Raw genomic sequence first — 16371 nt, 5'->3', positions numbered from 1 at the left:
GTAAATAGGAAAAGCCCAGCTGGGTTTGGGCTGGAACATTGGGAAGTGCTTGGGCCCACTAGCATCATTTGTTTGTTTCTCAGGAGTTGGCAGTGTAATAAATATGTTGTGTATATCTGGTTAAGTAGACATCATCAATACATGTTTCTATGAACTATTCTTTTGCTTTCTCTTTTTAGGTGAAGTTGAAAGGAGGGATTGCAACAATCTGCCTGTAACAAAGGAGGATGTGAAGGGGGAAGATGAGACAGATATGTTACCAACCTTGTTGGAACTGGCAGAAGAGGCCAGTGATACCTTTTTCCCCAGTGACATCTCAATTTTCGACAATGACACTTTAAACCAAAGATCCAAGCTGACCTGCAGCTAAATGGCAGCTAACCGTTCACTAACAAGTGTGCAAACCATTGCAATGAGCAACAACAATCTAGGCAGTGTGTTCTTTAGCTTGGGCTTAATGAGTTTAGCATTGTAACGCTTTCCGGCCCTTGAGTAAGCAAAGTTATTTACAAACCAATAGCCTAAAAGTGACCTTACATTTTTTTTCTTTTTGATGTAACCTCACAGTATGTAAGTAAATAGGCAGTACTTCATTAGGTTAAGAAGCAGCCAATTTCTGTAAACACCTCCTTCCTCAAAGTACTTTAATTAACCTTCAGCTCTCGTTGATTGCCCTTCTGCAATGAAGTACAATGATGATTCAGTGGAGAATTGTTGAGGTTTTGGGAAGAAGGTAGGCACTATGTTAGCTAGAACGTTACTGGCTATTAAATGTGGTGTCCTTTCAATTGAGGTTGCTGCTTTTGAGTGGATGCCATATTTGCTGTTGTTAGCGCACATTGTGTGATGTATGAGTTAGTGAGTGTGTTTAGAGGAGGCGGTGGCATAGTGGAATTGTTACTGGACTAGTAATCCAGAGACCCAGGGTAATGCTCTGGAGTCCCAGGTTCGAATCCCACCATGGCAGATGGTGAAATGTTCATTCAGTAAAAAAAATCAGGAATTAAAAGTCAAATATTGACCATGAAACCATGGCCGATTGTCGTTTTGAAAAAAACCCCACCTGGTTCACTAATGTCCTTCAGACAAGGATATCTGCCCTCCTTACCTGATCTGCCCTACATGTGACTTCAGACCCACATAGGTTTGCGGTTGACTCTTAACTGCCACTCACTGAGATGCCTTAGCAAGCCACTCCGTTCAAGAGATATTAAGGATGGGCAAAAAATGCTGGCCCAGCCAGCGAAGCCCACATCCCAAGAATGAAAAGAAAACCAATTTTATCAAATTTCATGGTCCATCAGCATTGAAAACTTGCAAAAACTCTACTTTGCAGCATGACCGTGCTATCATCCGTGATCCCAAACAGCCTGGAACTTTGCTTTCTGCCAGATTGAAATGTGATTATTATCTGGATTTCTGCAGGTTAGCTCAGTGCACAGTAATCCACTTCCTGGTCCCCACCCTGTTTATCCATTACTCTTGATAGAACCCATGCGTACAGACAGCATCTCTATCAAGACTACAGAAAAAACGAAAACCCGCAACAACCATCTCCGTGCTGGCCAGTACCTCATGAGGATCACAGGCCAAGACCGTAAGGATTTCTGTGCTTGTCACCACATATTCAACTGCAGAATACTGAACACCTATATGGTACAATTTGCCCACACCAAACATATCGATGTGCAACTTAACAATGTGCATCACCACAGGTACTCTTCGACCAACATGACTCCTAGTCCTGAACAACATTTCTCACCCCACACAACAGGAGAATAATTGAAAAAGGCAAGACTACTGGAGAAAGTCTACTCCAACCCAAGCCTACCTTTCTTCTAATGATCTCCTCAACCCACTAACCGTACACCTTCCCCCTCGCCACTCCATATGGCTAAACGCACCACGTCGAGGAGTAACAACTGAGGACCCATGGCAGGAGAAAAGATCCACAACCCCACTGCTTGTCAATCTGGCTTTGATCTCCTGTGGTGACCGTGGGCCCTTCTCAACCATCTCCAGACTGGCCAAGGCTTCTGTGCAGCAACCCGACATTAGTGATGTTGCCAAGACCATCCAGGCTGCAGCTATGGTGCAGTCCAAACAATGACTCGCTTTGTTGAGAGTGCCCGCTGACTAAACTTGAAATTGGGCTTAAAGAACTCCATCTCGCCACTATTGCTTGGCTCTGATTATCCACGTGTTAAATAAATATAGGAACCTATACTCGTGTGTGCCATCTACAATTCTGTTCCCAATCGAACATTTATTGAGCTTTTTCCAAAAAGCTTTTCATTCTTACTACTTTTTGACTTTATTTCCTCATTGTATCATAGTAAGGTGCCTCTTAATATTTGTTTCTATTAAAGGAACATAATCTGCCATAAACAGGATGAATCCTTTGGAATTGTGAATAAAATAGGAGCAAATAATCCAGGGAGTCCATCAATATCAGACCGTGTATAGTCTGACAAATAGCCAGCAGGTCTGTCAATATCTCAGATTATCACTTTTTTTACTTTAGATTCCTGTAATCGTTTGTTTAAATCCTATATTTCGAGGTCCAGCTCGTGTGTTTCAAATAGGTTTATATTTCTTCCGCCTTTTGTTATCCCAGATCTCACTTTTTACCTTTCTCTCTTAATCATTCTGCCCACAAATCATGTTACAGTCCCAGCCTGGAATTTCATCTCCCCATCTTGAATTCTAATTCGTGCAAGTGTTAAGACCAAACTAATAATATAATCTTTATTAGTGTCACAAGTAGGCTTACATTAACACTTCAATGAAGTTATTCTGAAAATCCCCTAGTCGCCACACTACGGTGCCTGTTCAGGTATACGGAGGGAGAATTCAGAATGTGCAATTCACCTTTTGAAAGGGTACCCAAGAAGGTAGATGAGGGCCGTGCAGTCGACGTTATCTACATTGTCTTTAGTAAGGCCTTTGACAAGGCACGATGAATGGCAGGTGGGAGTTTAATTTAGATAAATGTGAGGTGATGCATTTTGGTAGATCAAATCGGGGCAGGACCTACTCAGTTAATGGTAGGGTGTTGGGAGAGTTATAGAACAAAGAGATCTAGGAATACAGGTTCGTAGCTCCTTGAACGTGGAGTCACAGGTGGACAGGGTGGTGAAGAAGGCAATCGGCATGCTTGGTTTCATTGGTCAGAACATTGAATACAGGAGTTGGGACGTCTTGTTGAAGGCCACACTTGGAATACTGTGTACGTTTCTGGTCACCCTATTATAGAACTGATATAATTAAACTAGAAAGAGTGCAGAAAAGATTTACTGGGATGCTCCCAGGACTTGATGGTTTGAGTTATAAGGAGAGGCTGGATGGACTGGGACTTTTTTCCGAAACTAAATCCCAAATTTCTAAGAATTGAGTGGCCATTCTTGTTGTCTTTTGGTTCTGTATTACTGAGTACTCAGACCTCACACTTTATCAAAACCTAGAGACAGTGGAGGTCCAAAAGGACTTTGGATGTCAAGGTACATAGATCATTAAAATGCTGCGAATAGGTGCAGAAAATAATCCAAAAGTCTTTTTTTATTTGTTGGCCAGTGTTTATTGCCCATCCCTAATTTCCCTTGAGATGATGGGCAAGCTGCCTTCTTGAACTGCTGCAGTCCATGTGGTGTAGGTACACCTATAGTGCCATTAGGGAGGGAATTCCAAGATTTTGATCCAGCGGCAGTGAAGGAACAGTGATATAGTTCCAAGTCAGGATGGAATGTGGCTTGGAGGGGAACTTGCAGGTGGTGGTGTTCCCATCTATCTGTTGCCGTTTCCCTTCTCGGAGGTATCAGTCGCAAGTTTGGAAATTGCTGTTGAAAGAACCTTGGTGAGTTGCTGCATTGGATCTTGAAGATTGTGCACACTGTTGCCACTGTGCGAATGGAATGCGAGCCTTTACATCTAGAGAATTACATACAATGGGATAGGAGTCATGCTTCATCTATACAAAACCCTGATTAGACCACACCTGCAGCACTGAGAATTTCTGGGTACTCTTGGGAATTATATATTGGCATTGGATGAAGTGGAATCAAGTTTACCAGAATGATACCTGGACTCCAAGGGTAAAATTATGAAGCGATATTCCACAAACTAGGCATACATTGTCAGGAATTTGAAGGGTTGCTGTGATTTCGGTCTAGGTTTTAAGCTATTAAAAGGAATAGGTTTGATAGATAAAACAAGTTTTCCTGCTGGCATAGTACAGTAGTATGAAACTGGAAAATAATGCGACCCAGATCTTTCAGGAGTGAAGTTAGGAAATGCTTCTTCACATAATTGGTGGTATGAGTTTGGAACTCATCCTTAAATGGCAATTGATGCTTGAGTAGAGGTTGATAGATTTTTTAAGGGATATGGCACAGATGGGTATTGCAGATTTGCCTTAATCTCGTTGAATGGTGTGGACCAGGTTGGAGGTATTTTTAAAAAATGTGTTTATAGGACATGGGTGTCGCTGGCTAGGCCAGCATTTGTTGCCTTGCACTGCTAAATGACCAACTCGTTCGATATGTCTCTTTTGATTGTGGAGTTTTTAAATTCATCTTTTTAAAAATTTGTCAATTTTCTCCTCCCCTCCCAAACAATTTTAAACATTCTTGAATAAACTTTGGGCATGTTAGGTAGTACTCTGGTATGTTTCCAGCAGGAGCCGTTGAATAGTGACCATCTTCAGAAAGCCTGAAGAACATTCTTGTACATTATTATTTCTTAGCTTAACTCGAGAACCAAACACTGACTTGTCTGGTGGTTTTGTGTGGCAGCAGTAGTTTCCTACTGTGCTAGATGACGGATCCTTTATTCAGCACCTGGGAACAGGCTCAAAGAGCAGCAGCATGAACATCATCAAGCTGTGTGTTGTATAGTCTTCCCAAATCAAATGATGATGTCCCATTTCTTAAAGCGTCCATGCTTAAATCATGGGCAACTGTCTTTTCTACTGGCAGTGCACTTGTAATGCATTAAACACATCAACTGTCTCGGACAATTCAGTGTGTACATAGCCATTTAAAGGATTCTGCCGACTTCAGCCAAAATTGGGTCTTCAAGCATCTTGTTTTTGCCCTGTATTGTGCATTGCTAAAGAAAATCCTACCAGAGCATCACTGTGGTAAGGACTGATATGATCGTAACAACTAGATAGCTGTAAACAAAGGTGGAGAGCAAAACGTAACCCTCTTACGATGTTTTTGAATGCCTTTGTCAGGTAAATAACACCATCAATAGAGATGGTCCCTGGAAAATTCTCTCCAAGTTTGGGTGTCTAAACAAAATTAATGGAAATGGTCAAACATTGCTTGAAGGAAGGAAGATGGGGCAAATTCTACCTACTTCCCTATTACAAATGGGGTCATGCTAGGATGTGTCCTTGCAGCATCTTGTTTGCAGCTATGCTTCTTGTGGCATTCAATAAACTGATTTGAGGCTAATGGACAGCTTTTCAACCTTAGGAGACTAAAACCTTAGAGATGCCGGAAGAGTTTTTATTAATTTGTAGAGGTGGCTGATTTCTCCTCCGCAACCCGGCAGACTGATTTGCAAACAATCATGAACCTCCTCACGCCAGGCCACCTGCAATTTGGCATAGCTAGGAGCTGTAAAAGGACGGTGGCATTCTTCCAACCATCCTCTGGCGAGGATTAGACTCCATCATATGGTGGTCATATGATTCTGGGTGTGGCTAGATTTACCTCCGTGGGTAGCAATCTGCCGAAAGAAGTCCGTATTGATACCGAAACATTCTGTAGAGTTTCCAAAGCCAGTTTAGCTTTTGACAAACTCCATGAGTGCCTCTGGGACAAGAAGATCAGCCTGCAGACCAAGCTCCATGTCTTCTGGGCAGCTGGTCTGTCAACTCTACCTTGTGCCTGTGAAACTTTGGTAAATGAATACACTCTACATTAAGAAATGGAAACACTTTAATTCCAGCTGCATGAGACAAATGTGATGAGACAAGATCCCCGACACCAAAGGTTTTAAAAAGAGCTACCATACCAAGCTTGAATGCTCTTGTCATGTGCTGTCTGATGAGCAAATCCTGAAGATCTTTTTATGGTGCATTGTCAACTGGGAAATGGTTTTATGGTTAACAAAAACGATACAAAAACTACTTAAAAACAACTTTGAAACAGTGTGAACTGACATGCATAAGTGGAAACAAATTGTTGAAGAGAACAAAACATGGTGAAAAATCATCTAGGAATGCAATTCCTTTCTTTCAGGCCTGTCACATTGCCAATGCTGCGAATAAACCTCGGACAGAATCGCTACAGTGCAGAAGGAGGTCATTTGGCCCGTTAGTCTGCATCAACCCACCAAAAGAGCACCCTATCTAGGGCCACTCACCTGTCTTACTCCCGTAACCCCACCTAATCTGCACATCTTTGGACACTAAGGGGCAATTTAACATGGCCAAGCCTGCACATCTTTGGACTGTGGGAGGAAACCCACGTGGATACGGGGAGAACGTGCAAACTCCACGCCGACTAGGTTGGAATCGAACCCGGGTCCCTGACCCCGTGAGCAGCAGTGCCAACCAACCACTTTGCCACTGTGCTTGAAAAATCAAAATTCTCCACTTGGTGTGTCTTGAGATCCATCATTTTATCTGTAGATACTCATTCCAAGCAAAAATAGATTTTGTCAGTCACCAGAGCATTTATCATTTTATCATACATTTTATGTAGTGGAGAAATCACCGGCAGTATTGTGTACAGCATTGGCCTCCTGAGGGCAGCACGGTGGTTAGCACTGCTGTCTCACGGCGCCGCGGTCCCAGAATCCATCCCGACTCTGGGTCACTGTCGGTGTGGAGTTTGCACATTCTTCCAGTGTTGTGCGTGGGTTTCGCCCCCACAACTCAAAGATGTGCAAGGTAGGTGGATTGGCCACATGAAATTGCCCCTTAATTGGAAAAAATGAATTGGGTACTCTAAATTTATTTTTTAAAAAGTATTGTCCTTGCCGAAGAAAGGATATACTTGCCATATAGGGAGTGCATTGAAGATTCACTAGACCGATTCATAGAATGGCGGGACTATCATATGAGGAAAGATTAAGGAGACTTGGGCATGTATGATCTAGAGTTCAGAAGAATGAGAAGTGATCTTATTAAAAGGGGCTTGACAGAGTAGATTCAGGAAAGCTGTTTTACCTGGCTGGGCAGTTCTGAACCTGAGCACAGTTTCAGAATAAGGGATAGGAAATTTAGAACTGAGATGTGGAGACATTTTGTTACTAATGATGATAAATCTTTGGAAATATCTTTCCCAGGGGCTCAGTCATTTATGAGTATGTTCAAAACAGAAATCAATTGAGAGAATGTGGCATTGAGTTAGAAGATTAGCCAGGATCTAGTTGAATGGAGAAGCAGGCTTAGAAAATGGGGGGAAAAAATGAAATGAAAATCGCTTATTGTCACAAGTAGGCTTCAAATGAAGTTACTGTGAAAAGCCCCTGGTCGCCACATTCCAGCGCCTGTTCGGGGAGGCTGGTACGGGAAGGGTACTGGTACGCTTAAGGGGTCAAATGTCCTACTGCTGCTCCTATTTCAAACGCACCCACAATAAATGGTGGGGACCGTATTGGTAAGAGACGTTCCTCCCAATAAGTGACTGTGGCGGAAGAATCACTCCAGATTGGTATTTAAGTTCAAGCTGGTTTATTGCAACACACTTCAGTGCTCTTACATACAAGATGCTCTTCCTCTAAAGTCTATTTCATGCACACTCTATAGTACAATTGATACCACATGTTTAACTAGCAATTCTATTAAGGTAATTGCCACACACTGATTAGTAGTACATTGACAGGGATGTGCAACTTTGTAACTGGAGAAATTTGAGGTCTCTTGTGTAGTAACATATCCCCATGGAAGAATTATGTGGCTGCACATTCATCAAGTAAGAGCCCGACACATGGATATTCTAATTTCCCATACAGGGTGGGGGTCCTTCCCTGTATTAGCCTGAAAATGAAAACTAATAGTTCACTCCCTGAAAATCAGACTTGAAAGTGTGATCCTCAGTTCTTTAAATGTCTGGAACTCTGGCACAAAAAGGCCACCTTAGTCTAACTTAGGCCCAGGAGGTTTAAAGGGCCACAGTTGAGTTGTCTTTCACCTGCCTTCCCTTTATGAAAGGCACATCATGGATTCATCAACTACAGTTAGTTAGTAGATGAAATTGACTCTGCACTGCTAAGTAAACACCCCTTACGTAGGTCAGTGTTGGAATAATTTACCATCACTGCAAGTGGATTAGCACACTGGGCTAATAGCTGGCTTTTAAAGCAGACCAAGGCAGGCCAGCAGCACGGTTCAATTCCTGTACCAGCCTCCCCGAACAGGCGCCGGAATGTGGCGACTAGGGGCTTTTCACAGTAACTTCATTGAAGCCTACTTGTGACAATAAGCGATTTTCATTTCATAAAGGTAGAATTAAAAAAAAAATCCTTCCCTCTTGTCAATATTTCAGACAGTTTTACTTGATTTCATGGCTACTGGTTAGGGGGAGCAAGAAGACGAAAGGAAAATAACTTACTTAAACCAACAGCTGTCCACCACGCTCACCTAATGTAAGTTGAAATTCTGTTGGCCTGAACCTGCCATCTTGTAAAAGCTGTGTTTTGTGATTCTGCTCAGTTATGTATTTTACGCGTACAATAAGATGTTGACTGTTCGAAATATGCTGCTATCTACTTTCTGCTCTATGGTTTCCAAATTTCTGTTTTGATGCATGTCCGATTGATTTCCATCTGGTTGGTTTGAATGAATGCCCAACATCAGAAAGCATTCCATTGCAGTTATTTGAGCATCAAGTGCTGCGTGTTATCTTGTTAGCTTTAGTTGAGTTCATGGATTGTTTTGATTTCAAAGCCAGCTTATTTTAATGTGGACTTCTGACACTGAGCATTGCCCCACTCTGCTCCCCCTCCTCCCACGTACTTCCAGCCTCTCATCCAAAGTACATGTCGGGAAATCTTGTGTGTTCCTTCAGTCTGTTGAATGTAATACATTAGGAAAAATAAAAATTGTAGCTTACAGACAAGTCTTTGGAGACTGGGTTATGTTGTCTTTACTATGATGACCTGAACTTGGCTTGAAATGGAGTTTAAAATGGAGCTAAAGGTTTATGTGTGCCGATTTGCTCGCTCGGTGAATGCAGCGAGTTGTGTTGCAATTGCCTCTTGTGTATGCTAAAAAGTAAGTTATCCAGTTTAAACTATTATGAGCAACAGGATCCCCTTGACATGAACCGCTTGTGCTTTATCAACCAAACCTTGGTTAATGGTTATGTTACTAAATAAATATTTTCTTGCAAATGTAATGTCCTTTCCATCTATATCTCCGTAATCTTGAAATTGTGATAATTGAAAGGGTGGGAATTAGGCAACAAAAATCTACTGTGGAGCGGAGATTGCAACTTGTAGTCCCCAGCTGAAAAGATAGCACAGAATCATCCCTTCTGTGTTAGGTTAGTAACCAATTACCGAACTGAAGCTTCAATCAGTATCAGAAGAATTCCCTTTTTGCTCAAACAATATAGAATACCTTGAAAGGTATTTTGTGGTCTTTTCACTAGTGCATAGGGACTAGTTTATCTTCTGCTTATCATTCTAGATGTAAATAGGATTTTTCTCCTGAACGTTTTTTTAAAAAGGTATATGGTTTTGTACAGACAAGTCTGAAGAAATGTTTAATGTATCAATTTTGCACACTTAATGCTGTTTATGTGCACTACACTAATAAATTAATGTGTACTGGACAGATTTAAATCCATGTTATAAAATGTTTGATAAAGTATATTTCTTACAGTGCCTGTGTATTAATAAATGTGATGTAAAATGCTAGTGGACTGTGGCTTTCTGTGCATGAAATCCTGTTTTATTTTTTTTTAAAAAACCAACCAAAAATTTCAGGGTGCAGAAGAATGTTTTATTTGGGCCGTTGTAGGCTATGGGCACACTTGACAGGTAACGATACAAACTAAAGCTTCCCATTTTCTCAGGTCAAGCATAGCACCTTGTGAAAGTTGCCCTTATTACATGCAGGGTTTAAAATAACTGGAATTAAAATGGAAACCATCCTTCATAGGTTCCAAATGGAGAGTTGCTGGTCTGTCGGGGTTTAAAAAAAAAAACACGTTCATGATTTAAAAAAAATACGATCATGACACTTAAACAGACCTTGGGAGCCTTTCAAGAGCATTTGCACCTATTCCATAAACTTGTGACTTGCACAGAGCTGGTTAGGGCCGGCGCAATAGCCAAAATGGCATCTGTTTGAACACGGTGCTGAGTTCATGTTTCCCTCCTGCGTGAATCACATCTTGCCCTGCTGACAAAAATTGGATCTTTTGCAAATGGAGTGGGACTTCTGCATCCGGGTCCTACGGGGTCAGGAAAATCTAGCCCTTGATGTTCACAGAGCAAATCTTTAATGGCTCCATCTATGGGAACAGAGGGTGGCAGTGGGATTAGTTTTGTTTAGCTTGAGGAAAGAGCTGGCATGGAACACAATCAGGAATGCGATCCAATGTCATCAGCCAGAGGCCCAAATCATTTTGATGGTAGAACTTCATTTAAATTCTATTGACAAGCTGCCCACCTATTCGCAGTGCTGATGAACAGCTTGTTTAGGTAGTAAGTCTGGTGGACATGATGCACTTAAAATAAGCTTGCCCTATTAAAGGGGAGGTGATTTTTCAGTTGTGGTTTGTGGGAAGTACAATTTGTAAACAGTAGTCCAACTTCCAGGGCTCTGTATTTTTATTAATATTGCTGTGAATGCATCAGGAAAGATGCCCTCCTTCCATCTGATAGATGAATGACTAATTAAACCAATTAGCAGGCATGTCAAGAGGTTGCACAACATATCAATGCCTCATTGCACCCAGGACTGACTAGCACACTAAGCTCTTCAATTTGACTAAGAAGAAAAATCTTTCTGTTTGATTTGAAGGCTTGCAACGTGACACTTTTGTCCCAGAACTCCTAATACTTCCCCCCCCCCCCCCCCCCGACACATGCCCCTCCTCCAATGACAACATGATACATACTACAGCTCCTGCTAATGGTTACAGGTGCAACCAACAGCCGCTACTGCCTTCAGAACTGGCACAACTATCATTCTGCGACTAACCAGTTACGTCTGGAATACATTTCAATTACCCAGTCAACTACATTCACACTTTAATTCACACAGTCACTTCCTCTTGCTGCTTTGCTTTGTCAGTATGAAGCTATATCAAAAATTTGCACAATTATTTGGCACACACCAACTCAGTCTTAATTTATGTTGCACTGCTGTGCAGTCTGGACCTATGAGCAACATGATGATGCTGGCAATCATCCTTGGATTGCCAACAGCCTCATCTGGGAGTTGCCTTCCTCCAACCACGATGCAGTGGCCAAGCTAGCTCCCATATTACGGAGTAGCCTGCACCAGAATTGGACCCGAAGCAAATTCAAGCAGGCATTGAGAGATTTCCAAGTCAAAAATGTCTATATAAATTAAGCAAGCTTTTTCCCAGATTCCAATGATCCAAATGTTTGAAGTGCAAGGTCCTTTAAAAGCTGATGAAATGGTCAGATTGTAACCTGAATGTTACAATCCAGCAGATCCAGCACTGCATGTTACTCTTACTAATCCACCCAAAATTGGCAGGAAGTGCCTGCTTAGCGGACAGGCCCTGGATTTTTTTAGTCTAATCAGACACTTGCCTGGTCACCACAAGGGCCCAGCCAACTTGGTTGAAGCTGCCGTATAAAGTGCTGCACCATTCCACCTGACCAATTTGATGAACAATGGCCTCTAGTGTGAGCATTAGGTAGTCCCAGGTTAGGTAGAGGAGTCATTCATTCAGCCTGTCAACCTTCGATCATGGCTAATCTGTGTCTTAACTGTATTCAGTTGCCTTGGTTGAACAAAAACGTCCCAAACTCCATTTTGAAAAATTCAATTGACCCTCAACCACAATAACTGATTGAGGGCGAGAGCTCTAGCTACCCCTGACGGTTTGTGAAAAGAGGTGTTTCCTGACATCACCTCTGAACTGCACTAATATCAACATAAGAACTAGGAGCAGGAGTAGGCCACCTGGCCCCTCGAGCCTTCACCATTCAATGACATCATGGCTGATCGTTTGTGGACTCAGCTCCACTTTCCGGCCTGAACACCATAACCCTTAATCCCTTTATTCTTCAAAAAACTATCTTTATCTTAAAAACATTTAATGAAGGAGCCTCTACTGCTTCACTGGGCAAGTAATTCCATAGATTCACAACCCTTTGGGTGAAGAAGTTCCTCCTAAACTCAGTCCTAAATCTACTTCCCCTTATTTTGAGGCTATGCCCCCTAGTTCTGCTTTCACCCGCCAGTGGAAACAACCTGCCCGCATCTATCCTATATATTCCCTTCATAATTTTATATGTTTCTATAAGATCCCCCCTCATCCTTCTAAATTCCAACGAGTACAGTCCCAGTCTACACAACCTCTCCTCATAATCCAACCCCTTCAGCTCTGGGATTAACCTAGTGAATCTCCTCTGCACACCCTCCAGTGCCAGTATGTCCTTTCTCAAGTAAGGAGACCAAAACTGAACACAATACTCCAGGTGTAGCCTCACTGACACCTTATACAATTGCAGCATTACCTCCCTAGTCTTAAACTCCATCCCTCTAGCAATGAAAGACAAAATTCCATTTGCCTTCTTGATCACCTGTTGCACCTGTAAACCAACTTTTTGCGACTCATGCACTAGCACACCCAGGTCTCTCTGCACAGCAGCATGTTTTAATATTTTATCATTTAAATAATAATCCCTTTTGCTGATATTCCTACCAAAATGGATAACCTCACATTTGTCAACATTGTATTCCATCTGCCAGACCCTTGCCCATTCACATAACCTATCCAAATCCCTCTGCAGACTTCCAGTATCCTCTGCACTTTTTGCTTTACCACTCATCTTAGCGTCGTCTGCAAACTTGGACACATTGCCCTTGGTCCCCAACTCCAAGTCATCTATGTAAATTGTGAATAGTTGTGGGCCCAACACTGATCCCTGAGGGACACCACTAGCTACTGATTGCCAACCAGAGAAACACCCCTTAATCCCCACTCTTTGCTTTCTAGTAATTAACCAATCCTCTATCCATGTTACTACTTTCCCCTTAATGCCATGCATCTTTATCTTATGCAGCAACCTTTTGTGTGGCACCTTGTCAAAGGCTTTCTGGAAATCGAGATATACCACATCCATTGGCTCCCCGTTATCTATTGCACTGGTAATGTCCTCAAAAAATTCCACTAAATTAGTTAGGCACGACTTGCCCTTTATGAACCCATGCTGCGTCTGCCCAATGGGACAATTTCCATCCAGATGCCTTGCTATTTCTTCCTTGATGATAGATTCCAGCATCTTCCCTACTACCGAAGTTAAGCTCACTGGCCTATAATTACCCGTTTTCTGCCTACCTCCTTTTTTAAACAGTGGTGTCACGTTTGCTAATTACCAATCTGCCGGGACCACCCCAGAGTCTAGTGAATTTTGGTAAATTATCACTAGTGCATTTGCAATTTCCCTTGCCATCTCTTTTAGCACTCTGGGATGCATTCCATCAGGGCCAGGAGACTTGTCTACCTTTAGCCCCATTAGCTTGCCCATCACTACCTCCTTAGTGATAACAATCCTCTCAAGGTCCTCACCTGTCATAGCCTAATTTCCATCCGTCACTGGCATGTTATTTGTGTCTTCCACTGTGAAGACCGACCCAAAAAACCTGTCCAGTTCCTCAGCCATTTCTTCATCTCCCATTATTAAATCTCCCTTCTCATCCTCTAAAGGACCAATATTTACCTTAGCCACTCTTTTTTTTGTTTTATATATTTGTAGAAACTTTTACTATCTGTTTTTATATTCTGAGCACGTTTACTCTCAATCTATCTTACTCTTTATAGATTTTTTAGTAACTTTCTGTTGCCCCCTAAAGATTTCCCAGTCCTCTAGTCTCCCACTAATCTTTGCTACATTGTATGCTTTTTCCTTCAATTTGATACTCTCCCTTATTTCCTGAGATATCCACGGTCAATTTTCCCTCTTTCTACCATCCTTCCTTTTTGTTGGGATAAACCTTTGCTGAGCACTGTGAAAAATCGCTTGGAAGGTTCTCCACTGTTCCTCAACTGTTTCACCATAAGTCTTTGCTCCCAGTCTACCTTAGCTATTTCTTCTCTCATCCCATTGTAATCTCCTTTATTTAAGCACAAAACACTAGTGTTTGATTTTACCTTCTCACCCTCCATCTGTATTTTAAATTCCACCATATTGTGATCGCTCCTTCCGAGAGGATCCCTAACTATGAGATCCTGAATCAATCCTGTCTCATTACACAGGACCAGATCTAGGACCGCTTGTTCCCTCGTAGGTTCCATTACATACTGTTCTAGGAAACTATCGTGGATACATTCTATAAACTCCTCCTCAAGGCTGCTTTGACCGACCAGGTTAAACCAATCGACATGTAGATTAAAATCCCCTATGATAACTGCTGTACCATTTCTACATGCATCAGTTATTTCTTTGTTTATTGCCTGCCCCACCATAATGTTACTATTTGGTGGCCTATAGATTACTCCTATCAGTGACTTTTTCGCCTTACTATTCCTGATTTCCACCCAAATGGATTCAACCTTATCCTCCATAGCACCGATGTAATCCCTTACTATTGCCCGGATGTCATCCTTAAATAACAGAGCTACACCACCTCCCTTACCATCCACTCTGTCCTTCCGAATAGTTTGATACCCTCGGATATTTAACTCCCAGCCGTGACCATCCTTTAACCATGTTTCAGTAATGGCCACTAAATCGTAGTCATTCACAATGATTTGCGCCATCAACTCATTTACCTTATTCCGAATACTATGAGCATTCAGGTAAAGTACACTTATGATGGCTTTTTTACCTCTGTTCTGAATCTTAACACCTCAATCAGTAACCTCTCCTAAGTTATATTTCCTCTTAACTTTTCTCCTAATTTTACTTATCGTTGAACCCATATCTTCATGTAACAACCTGCCGCGCCGCTTACCATTAATGTTTTTACTTCCCGTTTTATTCCTTTTAGTATTTCTGGTCCTATTCACTGAGCTCCCCTCAGTCACTGTACCTTGTACTGTCGCCCTTTTTGATTTTAACTATGGCTTCTCTGCCTTACACTTTCCCCCTTACTGCCTTTTGTTTCTGTCCCTGTTTTACTACCTTCCAACTTCCTGCATCCGTTCCCACCCCCCTGCCACATTAGTTTAAACTCTCCCCAACAGCTCTAGCCCCCCCCCCCCCCCCCCCAGGACATTGGTTCCAGTCCTGGCCAGGTGCAGACCGTCCGGTTTGTCTGGTCCCACCTCCCCCAGAATTGGTTCCAATGTCCCAGGAATTTGAATCCCTCCCTCTTGCACCATCTCTCGAGCCACGCTTTCATCCTATTATCCTGGCATTCCTACTCTGACTAGCTCGTGGCACTGGTAGCAATCCTGAGATTATACCTTTGAGGTCCTACTTTTTAGTTTAACTCCTAACTCCCTGAATTCAGCTTGTAGGACCTCGTCCCGATTTTTACCTATATCGTTCATGCCTATGTGCACCACGACAGCTGGCTGTTCACCCCCCCCCCCCCCCCCCCCCAGAATGTCCTGCAGCCGCTCCGAGACATCCTTCACCCTTGCACCAGGGCGGCAACATGCCATCCTGGAGTCTCGATTGCGTCCGCAGAACCGCCTGTCTATTCCCCTTACGATTGAGTCCCCTATCACTATAGCCCTGCCATTCTTCTTCCTGCCCAACTGCGCAGCAGAGCCAGCCACGGTGCCATGAACCTGGCTGCTGCTGCCTTCCCCTGGTGAGCCATCTCCCTCAACAGTATCCAAAGCGGTATATCTGTTTTGCAGGGAGATGACCGCAGGGGACACCTGCACTGCCTTCCTACTCTTGCTCTGTGTTTTGGTCACCCATTTTCTCTCTCCCTCGCTACCTTTCACCTGCGGTGTGACGAACTCGCTAAACGTGCTATCCACGACGTCCTCAGCATCGCGGATGCTCCAAAGTGAGTCCATCCGCAGCACCAGAGCCGTCAAGCGGTCTAACAGGAGCTGCAACTGGACACACCTCTTGCACGTGAAGGAGCCAGGGACAGTGGACGTGTCCCTGAGCTCCCACATCGCACACAAGGAGCATGACACGGGTCTGAGATCTCCTGCCATGTCTTAAACCTTCGGTTAACTTCAACAATTACAATTTCCCCCAAAAATAAATGAACAAATAAATAAACAACGAAGAAAAAAA

The 16371-nt window shown here is 42.8% G+C and overlaps 1 protein-coding gene across 3 annotated transcripts in view; it reads left to right on the top strand.

The window, feature by feature from the left end:
• Positions 1-9876, top strand: part of LOC140421132 (heat shock factor protein 1-like) — a 77285-nt gene extending 67409 nt beyond the window's left edge. For 2 of the 3 annotated variants that reach the window (XM_072505559.1, XM_072505560.1), the window contains exon 13: positions 180-9876. In XM_072505559.1, coding sequence (XP_072361660.1) covers positions 180-370 — 191 coding nt within the window. In that variant the 3' untranslated portion in view covers positions 371-9876. The remainder of the gene's footprint in view (positions 1-179) is intronic. The other variant, XM_072505561.1, reaches the window with a different exon arrangement.
• The last annotated feature ends 6495 nt before the right edge of the window (positions 9877-16371 follow it).

This window comes from Scyliorhinus torazame, chromosome 5 (genome assembly GCF_047496885.1).
Source record: "Scyliorhinus torazame isolate Kashiwa2021f chromosome 5, sScyTor2.1, whole genome shotgun sequence".
Classification (NCBI taxonomy): domain Eukaryota; kingdom Metazoa; phylum Chordata; class Chondrichthyes; order Carcharhiniformes; family Scyliorhinidae; genus Scyliorhinus; species Scyliorhinus torazame.
The sequence above is the reverse complement of the archived record's forward strand: the minus strand, read 5'-3'. Positions and strand labels throughout refer to the sequence as shown.